This window comes from Cervus canadensis, chromosome 18 (genome assembly GCF_019320065.1).
Source record: "Cervus canadensis isolate Bull #8, Minnesota chromosome 18, ASM1932006v1, whole genome shotgun sequence".
Classification (NCBI taxonomy): Eukaryota; Metazoa; Chordata; class Mammalia; order Artiodactyla; family Cervidae; genus Cervus; species Cervus canadensis.
Genome location: NC_057403.1, coordinates 48,550,724 through 48,572,369, shown reverse-complemented (window position 1 = coordinate 48,572,369; position 21,646 = coordinate 48,550,724). Strand labels below are relative to the sequence as shown.

The window sequence follows — 21,646 nt, the reverse complement described above, 5'->3', positions numbered from 1 at the left end:
ATAGAAAGAATTCATTTGAACCAGTCCTAATGAGATGGATGAAGCTGGAGCCCCTTATACAGAGTGAAGTAAGCCAGAAAGATAAAGAACATTACAGCATACTAACATATATATATGGAATTTAGAAAGATGGTAACGATAACCCTATATGCAAAACAGAAAAAGAGACACAGATGTACAGAACAGACTTTTGGACTCTGTGGGAGAAAGCGAGGGTGGGATGTTCAGATGAGTAACAGCATTGAAACAAGTTATACTATCAAGGATGAAACAGATCACCAAGCCCGGTTGGATTGCATGAGACAAGTGCTCAGGGCTGGTGCACTGGGAAGACCCAGAGGGATGGGATGGGGAGGGAGGCGGGAGGGGGGATTGAGATGGGGAACACATGTAAACCCATGGCTGATTCATGTCAATGTATGGCAAAAACCACTACAATATTGTAAAGTAATTAGCCTCCAACGAATAAAAATAAATGGAAAAAAGAAAAACAAAACTCTGAGCTGATCATTTAGCTAATGAGCCTCTACAAAGCGATCAGCTACAAGAATAGAACACATTTACTCTTGACAGTAAATGTGGTCCTGAACGGTAGAATCAGAAACATTATTTTGCTTATTTGAATTCTTAAGATACTGTGGATTTAAATTTTGAAGTGTTGAAAGAAGTGGAGCAAAACTTATCTTGGTTGAGAAAGCTGTTTCCTGTTCCAAGTAAACCCAGTGATTTTGTGAGTGACGATGGAGACAGGTTCTGCTCCCGCACGTCCAAAGGGCTTTTTGCTCTTGGCTTTCAGAACAGTCTGTGTCAGTCATCCTTTGGGAATTTACACCAGAGCAGTTAATAAAAACAAAAGATGGATCCTTGTTTCTGTTGCATAGACCCTTCTCTCCCAGCCACATCTGCTCCTGTTAGGTTTGGAAGCATTGCTGACATTCTTAGAGCTTTAGTGGAGAAAGAGCCAAAGGACAGAAAAGAGAAATTTTATAAACACTGCATAACAGCTCTGTTCGATATCATTACAAAAATGGTTTTATTTTTCTTGTAGCATCTGAGCTATTACATATGAACACTTTTACCAACATGAATCCTGTAGCCATTTTCCCATCTATAAATAGCATCTTAGAATAGAAGGTCTGGTGTCTGGGAGCTTGGAACATTTTGTTCATCTTTCCACAGCTGAGAGAATTTATGCTGGTGCAGGGGGTTTCTTTCTCTACCTCTAGTGGTCTGATGACTATCACCCTCTGCCTCAGTGTTTCATCTATGAAATAAAGATTTATGGAACATTTCTTTATTATCCACAAGGGCTTTCTTTGTGCTCGGGGTCATCCATTTTACACACAGGAAAAACCTTAAATGAATCATGCAAAGTCACAGAAGGTGCAGTTAGTGAAGCCAGTCAGCCAACTCAAATCCAGCATTCTTTCCACTCGCCTGCAATCCCTGCAGCCAAGTCGATCCTGCCCTTTTCTCTCTGCTGCGAAAGAAGTGGTTGAAGTACAGCAATGTAACATAAAGGCATACCTGCTATACCTCAGAGTTTCAATTCTTACCAACTATGGTGCTCTGTGTTGGACTGGGAGGTATAAATTATAGAGTTGCTAGAAAATAGAGGAGTTCTAAAGTCCCGGGAAAAGGATACGGCGTGAAGAGCAGGGAGCCTGGGAAGAGGCCCTGGACAGTGAGGGTCCCGTAGGAGAAGAGGAGCCTTCACAGCAGAGAGAAACAGAAGGAGCAGGCCACCAGCTAAGAGCAGGACACGGATGCGGTGCTGCCACGGAAACTGAAGAGGGAGCTGTCTGAGGAAGGGGGAACGTGTGGGCGGGTTTGCTGTCTGTGTCCTGGATCTGACCACGTGGAGGGTGTGGGCAGCCTTGACGGAGCAGGTTCACAGGGAGGGATGGAGTGTGTGAAGAGGGTCTGGACAGTGGGAAGTAGAAGGAGGTTGCCGGGAATTCCTTCTGCCGTTTGACTGCGATGGCTGCACACAAGTGAGGTGGCTGGAAGGGACAGTGGAGGTCAGAGGGAGGGGGTTACATATGGCAGCCTGTTTGCTAATCAGAATAATCCCATAGAGTTGGACTGAGTTTGCTGGAGAGAGAGGTGGTACCATAGGAGCAGAGTCTCTGGGAAAGTGCTATGGGAGGAGGTATCTGTGATGAGGATCCCTTGTGTGACAGATGATGGAGAAAGGGCCAAGGAAGAGATGATAACGCTGGAAAAAAGGCATCTCAGTGCCCAAGGAGAGCAGTGAAGCTGTGACAGAGCTGGTGTATAACATGAGGATGGTAGAGTTGGTGGTCTTGAATACAAGTGAGCTGGAAGGATAAGAAAGTGAGTGGTCAGGGAAGGGAGTGGTGGAATTCAGATTTCAGAGGTTGTATGGATTCTGTTGGCAGTCAGAACTGGGAAAAGGGTGACTGGGTTAGGTTGAGTATGTTTGGGGGGTCAAGGGGGTGCTTAGAGACAGAGAAGCCAGGTTGCATGAGTCTCAGGTACTTGCTGAAGACACCCAGGATGATAGCAGGACTCAGGGTGGTCAGGAAGGAGAAGAGTGGTTTTGAATATAGAAGAAAGTGAGCAGAGAGTGAAGATGGGAAAGCCAGCCGCCATAAACAGGACTTAGCAGGAAGAGGAAGAGGCCTGTCACTCACAGGGATGAACCCCTCCCCCTGGACTGTGCTGGCGTCATCTGATGCAAGGGAGTAATTATGTGTAGGTTTTCAGAAGCTGGTGAGTTAATGTTTATAAAGTACCCACCATGGTACGTGTGTGGATGCATTTGTGCAGTCATGTTTGACTCCTTGTGACTCCATGGACTCTAGCCCATCAGGCTCCTCTGTCCATGGGATTTCCCAGGCAAGAATACTGAAGTGGGCTGCCATTTCCTTCTCCAGGGGATCTTCCCAATCCAGGGATTGAACCCGAGTCTCCTGCATCTCCTGCATTGGCAGGAGGATTCTTTATCACTGTGCCACCTGGGAAGCCCACCATAGTGCCTAGTACATGCTAAAAAAAAATGAACAAATACTAGTTTGTGCAGCCACCATGCACCCTAAAAACACATAGACCCATGTCTAGTCACAAAACTAAAAGTCCCTGTGACTTTTATTATAAGCTTCATTGTTATTTGCTTTAATAACATGACCATCCCTTACTGTGCTTTCAGTTCAGTTCAGTGGCTCAGTCGTGTCTGACTCTTTGCAACCCCATGAATCGCAGCACGCCAGGCCTCCCTGTCCATCACCTACTCCCGGAGTTTACTCAAACTCACATCCATTGAATCGGTGATGCCATCCAGCCATCTCATCCTCTGTCATCCCCGTCTCCTGCCCCCAACCCCTCCCAGCATCAGGGTCTTTTCCAGTGAGTCAGCTCTTCGCATGAGGTGGCCAAAATATTGGAGTTTCAGCTTCAGCATCAGTCCTTCCAGTGAACACCCAGGACTGATCTCCTTTAGGATGGACTGGTTGGATCTCCCTGCAGTCCAAGGGACTCTCAAGAGTCTTCTCCAACACCACAGTTCAAAAGCATAAATTCTTCAGTGCTCAGCTTTCTTTATAGTGCAAATCTCACATCCATACATGACTACTGGAAAAACCATAGCTTTGACTAGACTGACCTTTTTTGGCAAAGTAATGTCTCTGCTTTTTAATATGCTGCCTAGGTTGATCATAACTTGTCTTCCAAGGAGCAAACATCTTTTAATTTCATGGCTACTGTGCTTTACTTTTATTGAAGATGAGTCTGCAAAAATATGTTAGTACCAAAAAACGCTACTGATGTAGCAAACTAACAGTGAAGAGGAACGACAGGAAGGCACACTTCTGCTTGTGTTGCATTCCTTTAGAATTCTCTCAGCAGGTTGAAAAAGGAGTTCCTGAACAAATGAGAAACTTCGTCTAGATTTCAAATTTAGGAACAGTATCATTAGTCACTTTTTCATATACAATAACAAGATCAGTTAAATCCACTTAAAAAAAAAATAAAAGATCTCCCTGTGTTGTGAGATTTTAAAAATGGGAGAGAGTGAAGCAGGTGCTTCTCAGATTACCTCCTCAGGGCAGGCCTGGATCCAGATATGGAGGATTTAGGAGGGGCCCAGCTGTTGAATCTTACTGAGCTAGTCAGTTATGAGATTGCTATTAATAATGGTAAGCTTGGTTATGATTACTTTTATTGATTATGTGAACCTCTTTGGGGTGAGATGAGAATCTTACTTTCATTATCCTAGTGAAGCCAAGAGAAGCTTCCACATGATTAGATACACACACACACACACATATACATTTATGTATATATCTGCATATTGGATATACATACAAATTAGATACATTATGTAAATATTATACAATCCTGCAGTTCATACTCCTCTTCCCCCAAAAAATACCAACATATGAAGAGTTCCTGTATACCTCTGGGGATCGCAGTCTTAATCCCACAGATTGCAAATATGGTGACTCAGTCAGAAGAACACATAAATTCTAGGGTTTCCAGGATGCATTTGATTTTCAGCCTCAGAAAACTGGTCATCCAAGCCATGAGTGTGTTTTGTCCAGTCTGCTAATCCTGACAATCTGTCATCTGAGCATTTGTGACTCCATTCATGAGTATGAAAGCCTCCATGGTGTATGAAAAGTCCTTATCCAGATGTCACTACCCTTAGAAAAAACAGGGAAGGGAGCAAAAAAAGGGAAGAAGAGACTAGACATGGCGATTTTAAAAAGCATCCTGAATAGAATGCATCCACAGGTGAATTCCAGGCAATCCCATCCACGTGCTTCCCTTGCAGGCAGACACAGTCCGCTGCTAGGAATAACCAGGGCGTGTAAACACTAAGGAAATGCCCAGAGTCATGGTAGTAAGTTCGTCCTCCATCCCTCCGACGCAGACCTGCCATGCCCCGCAGCCCCGTTAAGGCTGCACCGACGCTGCGGTCGCCTGGCCCACCACCAGTCACCGGTGCCAAGGAAAGGCCTTCCTTACCGGAAGCGCCTGAGAGCGGCTGGCTCTCGGCAGCGCTGGTGTCGGGCCAGACAGCGCTGTGTCACGCTGCTTCCAGGGCGGACCCCAGGGCCCCTCCAAGCGAGACGCTGCCGAAATGCATTTACAACTAGAAAAATCAGATATTCCTCCAAAGACTTTACGGAAGTTGGCAGATGGAGAGCTGCTGTGGGGACAGCCCCGGCAGGAGCACAAAGCGTGCCATCTGAGCTATAAAAGAAACCGGCGTGTGCTGTAACCATCACCGTGGGGCAAACCTGGGCACGTGCCGCAGCCGTCTGACAGCGCAGGCTTCGCGTTTAGGGAGGCGCCGCGCTCGTCTGGAGAGAAGGCCCACGATATATCCTATCTCTGGCCTCTCTGCTGTGAAAAGGCATCCTGGCCTTTTTCTGCCCAGCAGACACCTGCCCCAGCTCTCCAGACATGGGCCCTCGCCTCTGCAGGGCTCTCTGTAGACAAGCGCTGGCTCGATCCTCTTGTTGCACTCCCCGTGCTGGGGGATTAGCGGCCCCTTATTCTTTGTGGTTAGGCAGGTAGTCTGTCGCGGCCCTGAGGTTTTGGCTTGCTATCCCTGTGATCTGTAATGGAGCCTGGCGCCAGATGCTAGTAAAGCCCCGACAGATGAAGGAAAAACTGCATCCCTCCAATGGCCGCAATAGTAACTAACCAGGTGTTAAAACTGCAGGTGTTGGTCTAGGCTTGGAAGGGTCACAAAGAGTTGCGTGTATTTACTATTTCAGTCAAATATCAATAAATATCACTACTGAGTTCATCAAGAGGAAAGAACAGAGTGAAATTGGCAGTGATTAGATGCTCAAATGCTTAAACACTGCTATCACTGAAGTGTTAGGAATGCAGCCATACTTTATAAGACATACCCTATCATTAACTTTATTAAATATTTTAAACATTTCCTCAATTTGCATATATACATGATTGATAGAATTGTTACAGAAGAAACTGACCGTTTCTTTGAACAAGCTTTAGTTAACAGATAAAGGAAACTGAAGCACCAGTTTGAAGGGAAATTGAATGACAAATGAACTTGAGATACTCATGTTCCACTTTGACATTTGAGGGAAAAATGTTCTAAGCATCAAGCTGAGGCCTGGCTTACCTAATATAACTGATGATTCCACAAAACAGTAGTGGAGTTAGAAACTGGTAGCAAAGCACCAATAGATACCATTTTGAAATTATTGTGTTGAATCTCGTTAGGGAATTCTATAAAATACAAATTGTTCTATACACAGTTTAAGATGGCTGGGAAACTGCATTCAGGAGCAAGAAAGAGCATATATCTCATCTTTTAAATTCGTATTTACTTGTACTCATTATTTCTGAGGGAAAAATACATAGAAAATGGATGCTTGGTAGTTAGAGAATTGTTTATTTAAGAACAAATGACTTTGAAGAGTATGACTCCAAGTTCTTGAGTTACAGATTTTTTTTTTTTTTCCTCCAATATATAATACTATATATGGTTTGGGCTTCATGGGGTCTTAACTGTTGCACTCTTCATGGTGGTGCATGGGCTTCTGTCTAGTTTAGGCGTGAGGGCCCAGTGGTGCTGCGGCATGTGGGATCTTAGTTCCCCGACCAGGAATCGAACCTGCGTCCCCTGCATTGAAGGGCTGATTGTTAACCACTGGACCACCAGGGAAGCCCCTGGATTCTTGACTTGTCTTAGATGGCTGTTATTAGCCTGATCACGAGATTCTCGGTTTGACAGCAACTCCTGCCCTCAGTTCTCCCACCCCTGTATGTTGTTGAGTTACACAGATTTGTCACTAGTCCCATTTTCAGGTTAATTTTAGAACACTTGCCATCAAGCTAGAATAAAGTGATTATGAGCCTGGATGGTTTTGGTTTGGCCCTCCTGCCTGTCAGTGAACTGTGTACCAGTTACTTCTACCCAGAACAGCACGACTCCCCAGTAAATGGAGAGTCCTGGAAACTGGCTTGGGTTTCTTGAAGCAACGTGATAATCAGCATGAATCTTACTCTTGATTCTTTGGGCACATTATTTTGACAAAATGAGTTTTGAGGATTTAGCTATTTTTAAAAAGTGGGATTTGTTCTTGTTATAGCTAACAGTTGTACAGTATGGCTTTTTCTGTTAAATTAGCACAGGATTAAGTATATTGAGGATAATTGTGTAGGGCTGGTTCGGGTCACTCAGCCCTGGAAAAGAGCCAGGCAGTAAAAACAGGAGCCCCTGGCAAGTTCCCGCCCACTAGGTGTCGTTCAGGTATAGAGCATTGCTTTTATATTAGCAGGAACAAGCCTTGTGAACTCTTATAGTGGTTTCTGTGTTTTCCGTAAACAGTACTGATCTTCTGCACGTTGTTCTTTTGCTGCTTTCTCTTTGAATAGATACAGAACAGGGCAGGTGCGAGGTGAGGTCCATGGTGCACAGCGTCAGCTCAGCCACCACTGCAGCCTGGCCTTCCCAGTGTCTAACCTCTCATTAAATACAAAATTAAAATTTTAAACATAAAACCAACTTTAACAATAGGCCTTTATGTTCACTATTTTAAAAAGTGCCCAGTAGCTTCAAAGGATTTCACACATCCATTTAAAATCAGGATTTTCGGCATCTAAGCCCCTTGGAAAAGGAGAGAGCATCCCCCAACCAGCCCTTTAACCGGAAACTCATCCTATAGACTCTGCTGTACCTTAGAGAGAAGGTTACCTCTCAGTGGAAAAATCTCATGTTTGCATTAGTGCTGGCATGATATATTGTGCCCAGTTCCTCTAACATGCATAGCTTCTATAGGAAAAGAAATTTGGAGGCTCAGCATGTGCAATAAAAGTTACCATGATTGTTTTTCAACTGTTACTTTTTATATGTTTTCATAACTTGGATGTGGTAAGCTCTGGTGAGTGACACGATCAGTTTGAGATGGCATTGAGGGCTTATTCTCAACACTAGCGAGGGACTGAGCGGATTTGTTGATCTAATATAGATTGAGATGTCTTGGGTTTATTCAGATTTACATGGACAGCTTCTGGGGATAAAAAAACAAGGCAGTGAGGCAGCACGGTGGGCCTCCGAGCACAGAGTATCCAGGACACTGTGAAGCAGCACTTTACAGCATCTCTGCAGCGATAAGGAAAAAGCAAAGATGAGTGGCGGAGAAGTGCAGTCCAGGGGTTTTAATAAATACCTTCACACTTGGCCTCTGGAGCTAACACTTCTCAACAGCGTGTTTAAAAAGACGGTAGCAATTTCATGATTGCCTGCAATAAAGTTTGGCACTGGAGTGTTTTTTAAATATGCAGCTTAATAAAAGTACTGAGGTAAATAAAACGATTGTGTTTGTTCCTTGAAAATTAGGGCATGTGGTGCTCAAGCATCGAAGTCATTCATACATACTTTAAGGTAAAACTGTTTCTGATAAATGCCAAACCTCTTGATTTGGCAGAAAGCCTGTGTGGCTCTAAGTTGAGCGCAGTAATAAGTTCTTTGAGGTGCAGCGTATGCTCAGGTCCTCTGAAGGGGAGCCCGCCTTTGTGATTAGGTCAGCCTGAAAAGCATTTGGCTGTTGTTGACCTTACTGTTCATTGTCCTTCTTTCTGCCAAGGTGTCTGAGCGTTTGAGTCAACCAGGAGTGGCGATCGGTTTGGCTTGGACTCCCTTAGGCGGGGAAATCATGTTCGTGGAGGCAAGCCGGATGGATGGCGAAGGCCAGTTAACTCTGACCGGCCAGCTGGGGAATGTCATGAAGGAGTCCGCACACCTTGCCATCAGCTGGCTCCGCAGCAACGCCAAGAAATACCATCTGACCAATGGTGAGTGGCCCGCCCCGCGGCCGCGGCGGGGGTGGGGGGCGTGCTCAAAGCCGTGGGCAGAGAAGAGCCTTGGGCTCGTGACCCAGGCGGTGTCCCACAGTTCTGAAACAAAGATAAAGGAGAGCTTTAAATGACCACTTACACCTTAAAGCACAGACCTTTGCTTTTGAACTGCAGTGGAAATTCTAGTTCCCAGTTGAGGACTGTTTGACTGGAACCTGAGCTGGAAACTGATTCCAAGAGTTTGTTTTGTTTTTCCTTCTACTTAGAATAGAATGAAGCTGTTCTTCCACACCCGCACTTACACTGCCCACTAATATTTTGAAGGATTTATTTACCCCAAACATTCATTTTTATCTCTTTGATTTTCTTTTTTCAGAGAAAGAGAAAACCAGTTTAATTTTTCTACATCAAAATCTTTTTTTCCTTTCTTAAAGCTTCTGGAAGTTTTGATCTTCTTGAGAACACAGACATCCATCTGCACTTCCCAGCTGGAGCTGTCACAAAAGATGGACCATCTGCTGGAGTCACCATAGCAACCTGTCTGGCCTCACTTTTCAGTGGGCGGCTGGTGCGTTCAGATGTAGCCATGACTGGTGAAATCACACTGCGAGGTCTTGTTCTTCCAGTAAGTATGAAAAAGCCTATTTATATGTTTTTCTTTTAATTTTTTAATTTAAAATTTTTATTAATAGTATTTAAAAATCTACATTAATAGTGGTTTGCCATCTTCCTATAAATGGCTTAATCAAATAAAGGAAAAACTGACGATTTTCCCCATGTTTTCCCTTCCACTAAAAAAAAAAAAAAAAAAACTTGCTGACAGGAGAAAGACACCAGTGTGGTCACCAGAAATATTAGCTGTTCAGATGAAGATTGGAGGCTTTGTTCTAGTTAATGAATTGTTAAATATATAGCACATGTGTGAAATAGGATGGTGGCTGTGTATTTTATTTTGGCTGCACGGGTCTTCACTGCAGCGCCTGGGCTGCTCTTGTGGTGGAGCATGGGGAACGCATGGGCTTGGTAGTTGTGGCGGCAAGCTTAGTCACCCCAGGTGGCATGTGGGATTTCAGTTCCCTGACCAGGGATCAAACCTATGTCCCCTGCATTGGAAGGCTGATTCTTAACCACTAGACCACCAGGGCAGTCCTGGACAGTAGCTGTTTTTAAACTTTCAGCCCAGTTCTCACCTTTGAAATTCCTTTGAGACCTCCTGTCCTCCTATAGATAATTTAGATTACTGTAATTGATAGATTGGTAGAAAAAGAAGTAGTACAAAATGGAAGTTTGTAGTAAAGACTAGCCATTCTTAATTGCTAAATGTTGAAAAGTTCTGTATATATGAGGCTTTGGGGTTCCAGCTTATATGGTAACTACTTATAAAAACACTGAAAAATGCATAAAACCTGAGAGATCATTTAGAGGTTTAAGTCATTAGATAGCAGTACCACTCTACATTAAAGTTTTGGCAGATTTAATAGCAAACTGAGAAGAAAAGAAATGTCCTTTATTCTGAGAACACCTCTGTTTTAATGAAGTAATGGTGAAAGTAGGTCATAGACTCACCAATTAAGATCACCAACAATGCTCTCAATTCTCTGGGTTTTTAAATTTAATTCAACCAGGAAGTCATATCCTAAACTGTATTTATGTTCTGTACTCAAAAGGAATGTTGATCTCTTTTCTTCACATTGCCCCGGAACTATTGCGTTTCTAGTGACTTGTGGTTAACACCAGCTGTACTACTAAAAGGAAATGAGCAAGTGCTTTAGCAACCATAAACTCTGTAGCTTCCTTGTTCAAATGGTAAGCCAAGTGAAGGAATACATGTTAATGGTCAGAAATGAGTGGGGAGCCATCAGCTGATAGTTCAGCCCACTTCTAGAAGATAGAAGTATCCCAACTGATGTAGCAGGACTGGAGATAGAGACATTCTTCCCAGCAGGAACCTGGTGAGAAGCACTGGCTCAGAGCCAGAAGGTTCAGACCAGGAGAACAGGAAGGGGATGGGAGACAAAAACCAGGGCATTCATTGACATCTCCACAGAACAAATGGCTCTTCGGCTTGGTCCCCTGCACTCAGAGCACATCTCACCCAGGCAAAGGCTTCCCCACCCCCAGGGGAGGACAGCCACAGCAACTCTGAGGAAGCCTTCACTTTTAAACTATTACATGAGACATGGAGAGAAGCAGCAGCATTTAAGAAAAAGACCTGCTAAGGCTAGAGAAAACATAATTCAAGAACAGAGGATAAGACAAAGCTCTTAAATTTAAAATGATGGTTTTAGGAATTGCTCAAAGAACTAGTCAGAAAAAAATAGAAAGAAACAATCTTGACAGATCCAGCATCTTAACTAAACTGAGAAAGTGGAATAGAACAAATTGTCAAGGAAATAACGGGGCATTTCCTAGAATTGAAGACTGTGTTCAGTTTGAAAGGACCTAAGAAAGATTGAAAGGACCAACTCAGGAAAAGGATTGCATCCTCATGACTTTCCAGTTCATCAAGGACAAAGCTTACTCATTGACGACACTAGATATATATACAGCACCTTCAAGACCCTGAGAGAAAATGATTCTTAATCAAGTCTTGTATACACAGCCTTCAGTTCAGTTGCTCAGTTATGTCCAGCTCTTTGCGGCCCCATGAAGCGCAGCATGTCAAGCCTCCCTGTCCATCACCAACTCCCGGAGTCCACCCAAACCCATGTCCATTGAGTCGGTGATGCCATCCAACCATCTTATCCTCTGTCGTCCCCTTCTCCTCCTGCCCTCAATCTTTCCCAGCATCAGGGTCTTTTCCAGTGAGTCAGCTCTTCGAATGAGGTGGCCAAAGTATTGGAGTTTCAGCTGCAGCATCAGTCCTTCCAATGAACACCCAGGACCAATGAACAGTCCATCCTTTAGGATGGACTGGTTGGATCTCCTTGCAGTCCAAGGGACTCTCAAGAGTCTTCTCCAACACCACATAGACAGCCTTAGTGTCAGTTAAATGTGAACACAGAATAGACATTGCCATACATTCAGGGAATCAGTTCATCGCACACTTTCTGATGAAGGTACTGTGAAAGTGTAGTTCAGCAGCATAAAGAAAAAGCCTGGAAAGAGCGACGGTGCGATAGGATGGTAGAAGTGCAGCAGGGGGGAGACAGCCTCCAAGAGCTGCCTCCAGGGATTATCTGTGTGTGGCATCTACTGCTGCATACACACCGCCCCCAAACAGTAGTTACTCTTAGCTTCTGTGGGGCAGGAGTTCAGGAGAGGCTTAGTTGGGCCCTTCTCAGTGTGGTCACTGTACCAGCCCGGGCTGTCATCTGAAAGTTGCCTGGGGCAGGGCATCTGCTTCCGTTGTGCTTCACTCATGACTGCAGATTGGTCCTGGTCAGCAGGAGGCCCTGGGTCCTCATTTAGAGCTGGGGTGACCTCAGACACCTGAGCTACCTATTAACAAGATTGATGTGAGTGTACAGAAAGGAATAGAAATATAAAAGGGAATCATGAACAGAAGAGGTGCTCATACCTGTCAAAACTTTAGAATTTTCCAGAAAAAGTTTAGAATTTTCCATTAATAGGATTTAGTTTGATGCTAATTGAAATGTAAAGAATATACTATTAACTTTTTAGTGGCTTTGTCAGCTCAAGCTCTAATGAAGTGGAAGATGATTTGGATGTTTGAAAATAGCAATGAAAGGTGGGTCAGGGTTTATCTTGAGACCTGAGGATGATCATAAATAAACCTTCCAAACCTTCTCTCCTTACAGGTGGGTGGCATTAAAGACAAAGTCCTGGCAGCACACAGGGCGGGACTGAAGCGGGTCATTATTCCTCAGAGGAATGACAAAGACCTTGAAGAAATCCCAGCCAATGTCCGGCAGGATTTAAGTTTCATCACGGCAAGCTGCCTGGATGAAGTTCTTAACGCAGCTTTTGACGGTGGCTTTACTGTCAAGACCAGACCTGGTCTCCTAAATAGCAAATTGTAGCCCAGATCGCAATAGAATTTTATTGTTACAAAGTGCCAAAAGGTACTGACATGATTTTATTCGCACCAATAGGGGTAAAGCAAAATGTCCCTAATTTGTGAACATAATCACAGCAGTAACAAGCCTCACTCAAGTGGTGGCTGGTGTTTATTACAGAAATGTTAATTTAATAAATTGATTAAATTGGAATTGAACTCTTGTCTTGAATGGGCTTATTACTGTCCCTGTCAAGTTACAGAACAGTGGTTTTCTTGTGGTTCCAAACTGAAGCCTCTGTATTACCTGAGAACTTGTTAGAAATGTGAATTCTCAAAACCCATCAGCAGACCTTCTGAATCAAACTCGGGGGATGGGAGCCAATCTGTACTAAGCCACCAGGTGATTCTGGTGTGTAGTCAAGGTCAGGAAACACTGGGATAGACCATTACGTTAGCAGATGCATCTACGGACTTTATTGGACCCTGAAAGCAATCAGAAGGGGAAATGAGCAAAGGTGAAACTATAGCCAACTATTGTTCTTTGTGGAACGTATCCAAGTGAAGCAAACTCTGATGAGGTCTACACATCCCAATACAGGCCCCTTCCTTGCTGAGGGGAGTAACAGAGTGGCCTGTGTTGGCTCACATGACAAACACACCGACCCTGAATGTGATCTTAGGAAAAGTAACCAGAAGGAGGCAGCCGTCCATCTGGGGAGGTCCCTATGCTTGGGGTCCTGACTCCTGCCACCTCCCCTCCTGTTCCTTGTTCCCTGTGCCCAGGCCCAGTCCTGGTAGATCTCTGGTAGACGTGTCTTCTGTGACTCAGTCCAGGATATGGGTCTTTTGAGATACGGGTCTTGGACTGAGTCACAGGAGAAGACAAGTCTACTAGAGGAAGTCTACCAGGGCTGGGCCCTGGCACAGGCGAACAAGGAACAGAAGGGGAGGTGACAGGAGTCGGGAAAAGACAGGCGGGAGACACAGGAAAAGACCCTGATGCTGGGAAAGGCTGAAGGCAGGAGAAGGGGATGACAGAGGATGAGAGTTGGATGGCATCACTGACTTGATGGACATGAGTTTGAGCAAGCTCGCAGATTTGGTGATGGACAGGGAAGCCTGGCGTGCTGCAGTCCATAGGGTCACAAAGAGTTGGACAAGACTGAGTGACCCGAACTGAACCGAGATATGGGTAACTTCTATGTACTAGCATTTGAACTTACTGTATCTTAGTTTTCCTTACCTTTAAAATGCAAATAATTGTATTCCACAGTCTTACTGTAAAGATACAGTTAGAATGCAATATAAAATAATGTTGAGCAATTTCTAATCATCATTCCAGCCAGTAATGGATTTTAGAATCTTATTATATACAAAATATAACAAGAGACTTGTAAAGATACATTGAAATTTCTTGGATAAGAATGTGTTAGTTGCTAGTCGTGTCTGACTGTTTGCAACCCCATGGACTGTAGCCCACCAGGCTCCTCTGTCCATGGGATTCTCCAGACAAGAATACTGGAGTGAGTTGCCATTCCCTTCTCCAGGGGATCTTCCTGACTCAGGAGTCGAACTCTTTTCTCCTGCATTCCGGGCAGATTCTTTACCATCTGAGCCACTAGGGAAGCCCTAGATAAGAATAAGGTATACAAATTACCCAAATACTGTGCTCAGACCTGGTAAATAAAAATCTGAAGGTGTTCTGGGAAGACAAGTCCAGATCTGGGACTGTGGCCAGTGGTAGCAGGCACCAGGAATTTTGAAAACATGTCATTTACTATCTTACCACTACTATGAATGTATTACTTCTGCTCAATCATCTTACAAGGTAGGAAAAGAAACTATATTTGTTTTCAGCAACCAGAGGGAGCTAATCCATACCCAAGTTGCTCTGCCTTGTCCCACCCAGAAGTGCAACATAGCACGCTTTAAAAGTGGGGGTTCTCTGTATTCTTCCTCAAGCGTTCTGAGCGTGCAAGTTTGTGCTGGTGCTTTGGCAGCAGCAGGGCATCTTCCGTGCCCTCTGACTCTGAGCATGGCTCTCCTTCCTAAAGGAGCTGACCAAGAAAATCTGTACCTGTCTGAAACTAACAGTATGACCTTCCATTTCTCTAGCATTGTTTTCAGTTTGTTATTTTAAATCTAAGCTTTTACTTTTTAAAAGTTATGGCAGATTTATTTACCATTTTAACTTAAAAGTGTATATGGGGTTGTTAATTACACTAATGTACAACCATCACCACTATTATCCAAAACTTTTTCATCATCTTAAACTGAAACTCTGTGTCTATTAAAAAAGTAACTTCACATCCCTTCATTCCCCAGGCCCTGGTAACCACTATTTTGTCTCTGAATTTGCCTATTCTAAGTACCTAATGTAAGTGGAATCATAATAAATATCTACCTTTTTGTGTCTGGCATATTTCACTTAGCATGTTATCAGTGTTTATCCATGTAGGATGTATCAGAATTTCATATCTTTAAGACTGAATAATATTCCATTGTTGGACATGCCACATTTTATTCATCTTTTTTTCTGCTTCTAGGCTGTTGTGCTATGAACGAGTGTACACAGCACTTGTCTCTTTGAGTCTGTTTTACATTCTTTTGGAAAGATGTTTGAGGAACCCAACTCATGTTTCCCACCACAGCTGCATCATTTGGCATCCCCACCAGCAATACACCAAGGTTCTTATTTCTCCACATCTTGCCAGCACTTGCTTGCAGTATTTTTTAAGAATTATTTTGGTTGCACTGGGTCTTCCTCACTGCGCTTAGGCTTCATCTAGCTGCAGTGTGCTGGCTTCTCCCTGCAGTGGCTTCTCTTGTGAAGCACAGGCTCTAAGCGCACAGGCTTCAGTAGTTACGGCACAGGCTTAGTTGCTCCACAGCATGTGGAATCTTCTCGGACCAGGGACCGAACCCTGCACTGGCAGGCAGATTCTTATCTGCTGTACCACCAGGGAAGTCCTATTTTCATTATTGGTAACGACCATCCTGAGGGTATGAAGAAGCATCTCATGGTTTTCATTTACATTTCCTTAGTGACTAATAATATTTTTTTCTTTCTAGCAATGTTTCTGTTTCCCAAAGACCCCCCCCTTATGTCAGCTGGGTTTTTTGAGAACTGCTAACTAACTTAAATTCCGGTTCAGCAGGCCTACAGGCAAAGGCTTGTTAATCAATGTATTTATCCAGTGCTCTCATGCTTTTTATGCATGGGCTTTAAAAATTTTCGAGTATTAAAACTATATAAAATTTTTAAGTGCCTTGGAAACCAAGAAATTTTATACTGCTTGAGGCACACATGCTTTTTACTTTGCTCTGCTGCTTCTGTTTTGAACCTTACTGCAAACCATGTCAGACATCTTTAGTGCTTTTAATCATCTATATGCAAATACAGTGGAAGATGCCATCACAGTGAGTGAGCCTTTTTAACATCTATTTACACATCATTGGAAGACCCTGATGCTGGGAAAGATTGAAGGCAGGAGGAGAAGAGGGCGACAGGATCAGATGGTTGGGTGGCATCACCAATTCAGTGGACATGAACTTAGGCAAACTCTGGGAGATGGTGAGGGACAGGGAAGCCTGGTGTGTTTCAGTCCACAGGGTCATGAAGAGCTGGACATGAGTTGGCAACTGAACAACACACATACTGGACCATAGTTAAGGTCTTCTGACTATGTGAGTGGTATTTAAAAGATATTAAACATATCTGAATTTTTCTAAATAAGGGGAGGTAAAAAAATAGGTTTCTTTTCTTCCCTTGACATTAGTCAAGATTTGCTTTCTAGCACAGATGTCAAAGTACAGATCATCTTCACAAGAAGAATGGAGTTGTAAATTCATTTCCATTTCCAGTGCCATCTGAGTTGTAGAGGCTGCTTGAAATGCAGAGGTTTTCTGCTTCCTGTCATCTGAACACAGTGACCTAGTGATGTCTACCATCAGGAGCTCCCTGGACTAGGTGACTGGCCCACATTTAAACCTTATCAAACTCTACCATGTTGTGAGGTAACCAACTGCTGAGGGTAGAGTGGGCTATTTCTTTTTCACTGACCACTGAAATGAGAAAAACCTTCCTATAATTAAGGGACTTGACACGAAGCCACAAAGAATGTTAATTTTGCCAAGTCTCCTTCCAAATCTGTAGTTTATCTGGGACTATTAGATGTTAAAAAAAAAATCAGTAATTTTTGTTTTTTAAATAAGTGTAACTTGTTCAAGCTCACATTATTTTGGCAAAAATAAGTTGTATTTGAGTGCCCATCTTCATGAAGATTTTATCCAGCTGCTTAAAATGTCGACTACAAAGTTTTACAGTCATGACCCAATTTGATGATTTATGATCCAATCCTGTGTGGATCACAATAAACTGGAAAATTCTGAAAGAGATGGGAATACCAGACCACCTGACCTGACTCTTGAGAGACTTGTATGCAGGTCAGGAAGCAACAGTTAGAACTGGACATGGAACAACAGATTGGTTCCAAATAGGAAAAGGAGTATGTCAAGGCTGTATATTGTCACCCTGCTTATTTAACTTATATGCAGAGTACATCATGAGAAACGCTGTGCTGGAGGAAACACAAGCTGGAATCAAGATTGCCAGGAGAAATATCAATAACCTCAGATATGCAGATGACACCACCCTTATGGCAGAAAGTGAAGAAGAACTAGAGCCTTTTGATGAAAGTTCAAGAGGAGAGTGAAAAAGTTGGCTTAAAGCTCAACATTCAGAAAACTAATCATGGCATCTGCTCCCATCACTTCATGGCAAATAGATGGGGAAACAGTGGCAGACTTTACTTTTTTGGGCTCCAAAATCACTGCAGACGGTGACTGCAGTCATGAAAGTAAAAGACACTTACTTGCTCCTTGGAAGGAAAGTTATGACCAACCTAGACAGCATATTAAAAAGCAGAGACATTACTTTGCCAACAAAGGTCCGTCTAGTCAAGGCTATGGTTTTTCCAGTGGTCATGTACGGATGTGAGAGTTGGACTGTAAAGAAAGCTAAGTGCCGAAGAATTGATGCTTTTGAACTGTGGTGTTGGAGAAGACTCTTGAGAGTCCCTTGGACTGCAAGGAGATCCAACCTGCAAGATCAGTCCTGGGTGTTCATTGGAAGGACTGATGTTGAAGCTGAAACTCCAATACTTGGCCACCTGATGCGAAGAGCTGACTCATTTGAAAAGACCCTGATGCTGGGAAAGATTGAGGGCAGGAGGAGAAGGGGATGACAGAGGATGAGATGGTTGGATGGCATCACTGACTCGATGGACATGGGTTTGGGTGGACTCTGGGAGTTGGTGACGGACAGGGAGGCCTGGCGTGCTGCGGTTCATGGGGTCGCAAAGAGTCAGACACGACTAAGTGACTGAACTGAACTGATCTAATCCTATGTTTTTTTGCTTTAATAACAGTTGATACACCAATGACAACTAGACTGTTACTAAAAAATAAATTTTACAGCACCAAAACACGAAGGAGTATTAAATGGATCTGAAGGGACACAAACAGGCAAATGCACTGAATGACTACTGAAATGCTATAAAACAGCTGTATCAAGTTTCTTTTTTAATCTAGGAAAACCTTTATTTGATATGAAAATTCACTTGTTTGGAACACATTAGGTATGGTTTGTCAGAGAAGGCAATGGCACCCCACTCCAGTATTCTTGCCTGGAGAATCCCAGGGGCAGGAGAGCCTGGTGGGCTGCCGTCTATGGGGTCACACAGAGTCGGCCAAGACTGAAGTGACTTAGCAGCAGGTATGGTTTGTACTATCAATGAGCTAAAGAATGTATTTAACATTCTTGGAGATAAAAAAATCATAATTTTTAATTAAATTCTAACAGTACATTTCTAGGCAATAGGAACTAAAACCCTTCAGGCTAAACCCTAATCTTGACACAATGCAAACTTACCAAGAGGTGCCTTTATTATAAAACCAAGTGTTCTTTCATATCCACTGTTTCTTCTTTTCAAAATGTAGAAAAGCCTAAGAGAAGTAATTTTCAAAGAAAATTCTTCAATCTGTACAAGGTTAAGGAAAATGTCTGTTTTAGCAGACAATGAGGCTATAATGCCAGACATCAGGATAAGCACGTTACAGCACATTTAACCATCCTCATTTTCTTAGGAGGCTGACATCATCACACCTTTTAGTACACCTAGAGGAGCAAAGTTACATGTTAGTAGGGAGTAGGTCAGGACTAAAACCCAGGCAGTTAGAACCTAGAGCCCACAGTTTACATTTTAGTGGGTGAATTTGGAGGATGCTGTTTTTAGATAAAACTGAGTTTCTTTTGGTAAATGACTCAACTAGCTTAAAATCATAAGCAGTGAGCCACCAAATTATCCTTTATGTTTAGAACATGCACACTGGTAGGTGGGGAAGAGAATGACTAAGGTTCTAGCAGTGCATTCAGTCTATCGATTTTCCTAACATTCTATCTGTTCCTTTCTTGTGTAACCTACATAGATGACTATAGTACTAGTTGGTAAGACATACACTCACTTTCACCCTGTGTGTTCTGATCTTACTCTAGATCTAATGCACCCATCACGGGCTGGCCCCCAGAATGTTTAAGTTTTGTTCAGTGTTTTGTTTTTTCAGTTGGGTTACTTACCAATTCTTCTACTCAAGAATCTGAATGAAATAAAATTCCACCATTAGAATCATTTGCAGATGTTCCTGGATATAAAGAGCTCTTGGGCTGCAGGGAAGGTGGGCACAACTAAGATTTTTGGTGAGCCAAAACATTTATAGCCATTAGGTTAAGTTTAAAGTTTGCAGTATTGTGGGCCTAGGCACACATATGATTCAAAAAAAAAAAAAAAAATCAGAGCAGAAGAAAAAAATTGCCCAACAATCATTAACATATTAAACTAGTTCATGATTCAACAGGATAAATTCACATATTTAACTAGTCCATGATTCAACAGAATAAATTCATATTTAACATAAAATAACAAAGAATATCACCTCAAAGAATTAACTCTACCGGGCTTCCCTGGTGGCTCAGCTGGTAAAGAATCCACATGCAATGCAGGAGACCTGGGTTCCATCCTGGGTTGGGAAGATCCCCTGGAGAAAGGAAAGGCTACCCACTCCAGTATTCTGGCCTACAGAATTTCATGGACCATACATAGTCCACCGGGTCACAAAGAGTTGGACACAACTGAGTGACTTTCACTCCACTTAAATCTATATAGTCCCCTGAAAGAAAACACGAAGACTCCAGGAGTAGGAGCATCAGTAAAAGTAGGATATTGATTACAATATAGATGATTTAAGAACAAGAGTTAGACCTCATAAATCAAATGAACCAAGAACTACAACTCTAGACCTATAGGCCAAGAATATAAAGACTACTAAGAAGAAATACAGTTAACAAATATCAAAATATCAACCTTATTACCAGCAGACACACAATTTATCTTAGGCATAAATTGGCAAAACATGAGGTTATAATGAAATGCAAAACCCTTCATTTTACTACCCTAAGTTTCCACTGAAACTTCTCTGGAAAGCAATGAAAACAGTATCATGACCTTAAAAAAAAAAAAGAACCCCAAAGAATATAACCAGAAAATGTATTAGAAATGTTCACAGGCTATTTAAAATTAGCCAGAAAAATTACAGGGACAAACTGGACAAAGCAAATATCCAATGCTGGGGACTTGGCTAAAATTACAGTCAATCTTCACAAAAGTTAACCAAAATGATATATTTCCAAGATTATTATAAGTGAGGAAATGCTTAGATGATCAGGTGATGTGTGTGAGGGTGAGTTACATAATTACATGATCCCAAATTATATAATTTCAAAATAAATGTGTGTAAACACATGTAAATATACATAAAGAACTAGGAAAATGAAAATGTTTGTAATCATCTCTGAATGGATAAAATGACTGACTCTTGTGTGTACCAAAGTCTATATATTAAACACATACTGCTTTTACAATAAAAATATTTTAAAATATTTTAAATATAAAATGATATACTGCCACAAAAATATATTAAATGAGGAGGAAAAGTCATTTTTCTAGCATTCATGCCAATAGGAATACACCTGGATGGATGCACCCTGGTGGTTGATCTGCTCCCTTTCACAACATAAACGGCTATACAAGCACAATCAGTTCAAAAAATAATGCTAATGTAGGAAAGAAACCACACAAACTTCTTTCCTGAAAATGGTTAACAGAAGTAAACTGTTACACCCAGAATTGGTGGTAGGGTAAGGGATGGGGGAAGGGGGAGTCCAAATTTTTTAGATTAACTTTCTACCTTTAGGGTACCCATAAAACCCACACAAAATAAAATGATCTCTAGCCAATCAGAGGGCAATTTCAGAATCTTTTTAGATGCTTCAGGGTAACTAGCAACAGTTAACTAGATGGTGCTAGTTATAGGTATAATAATAGCATCTAACATTTGTTGGGTGCTTATTAAGTGCAGAGCACTGTCCTTGGTAACTTGTATCCATCCCATTTAACCCTTGAAGGTAGCTACCATAATTAACCCCATTTTACACACTAGTAAAAGGGAGCCCAACATCACACAGCTGATTAGTGAGTAAAGGTAGCAGAGGCGTCTAGGTCCCTGAAGTCTGGCTGCAGAAGCCAGGCTCTAACCACTAGGCTGTAAAACACCAACTCATTTTTTTGCTGTTAAAGGGGTGTGAGGGGGTTGGGAGTGGGGAGTGATCAGTGTTTTAACTAACTGGCCTCCCTAACAGAGTTATAGGAATCAAAATGAAAGCTAGAGAAAGGAAGAAAACTAGACTCTGTAGGCCGAACAGAGGCCATAACCCATTCTTTTGCTATATCTTCAAACTTAAGAGCTAAAGCAGACACGTAAGAG

At 42.6% G+C, this 21,646-nt stretch overlaps 1 protein-coding gene across 1 annotated transcript in view; it reads left to right on the top strand.

Moving 5' to 3' along the window:
- The window catches only part of LONP2 (lon peptidase 2, peroxisomal), a 92,374-nt gene extending 79,392 nt beyond the window's left edge, over nt 1-12,982 (top strand). The window contains exon 15 of the mRNA XM_043437814.1: nt 12,567-12,982. Coding sequence (XP_043293749.1) covers nt 12,567-12,788 — 222 coding nt within the window. The 3' untranslated portion in view covers nt 12,789-12,982. The remainder of the gene's footprint in view (nt 1-12,566) is intronic.
- Nucleotides 12,983-21,646: the final 8,664 nt, after the last annotated feature.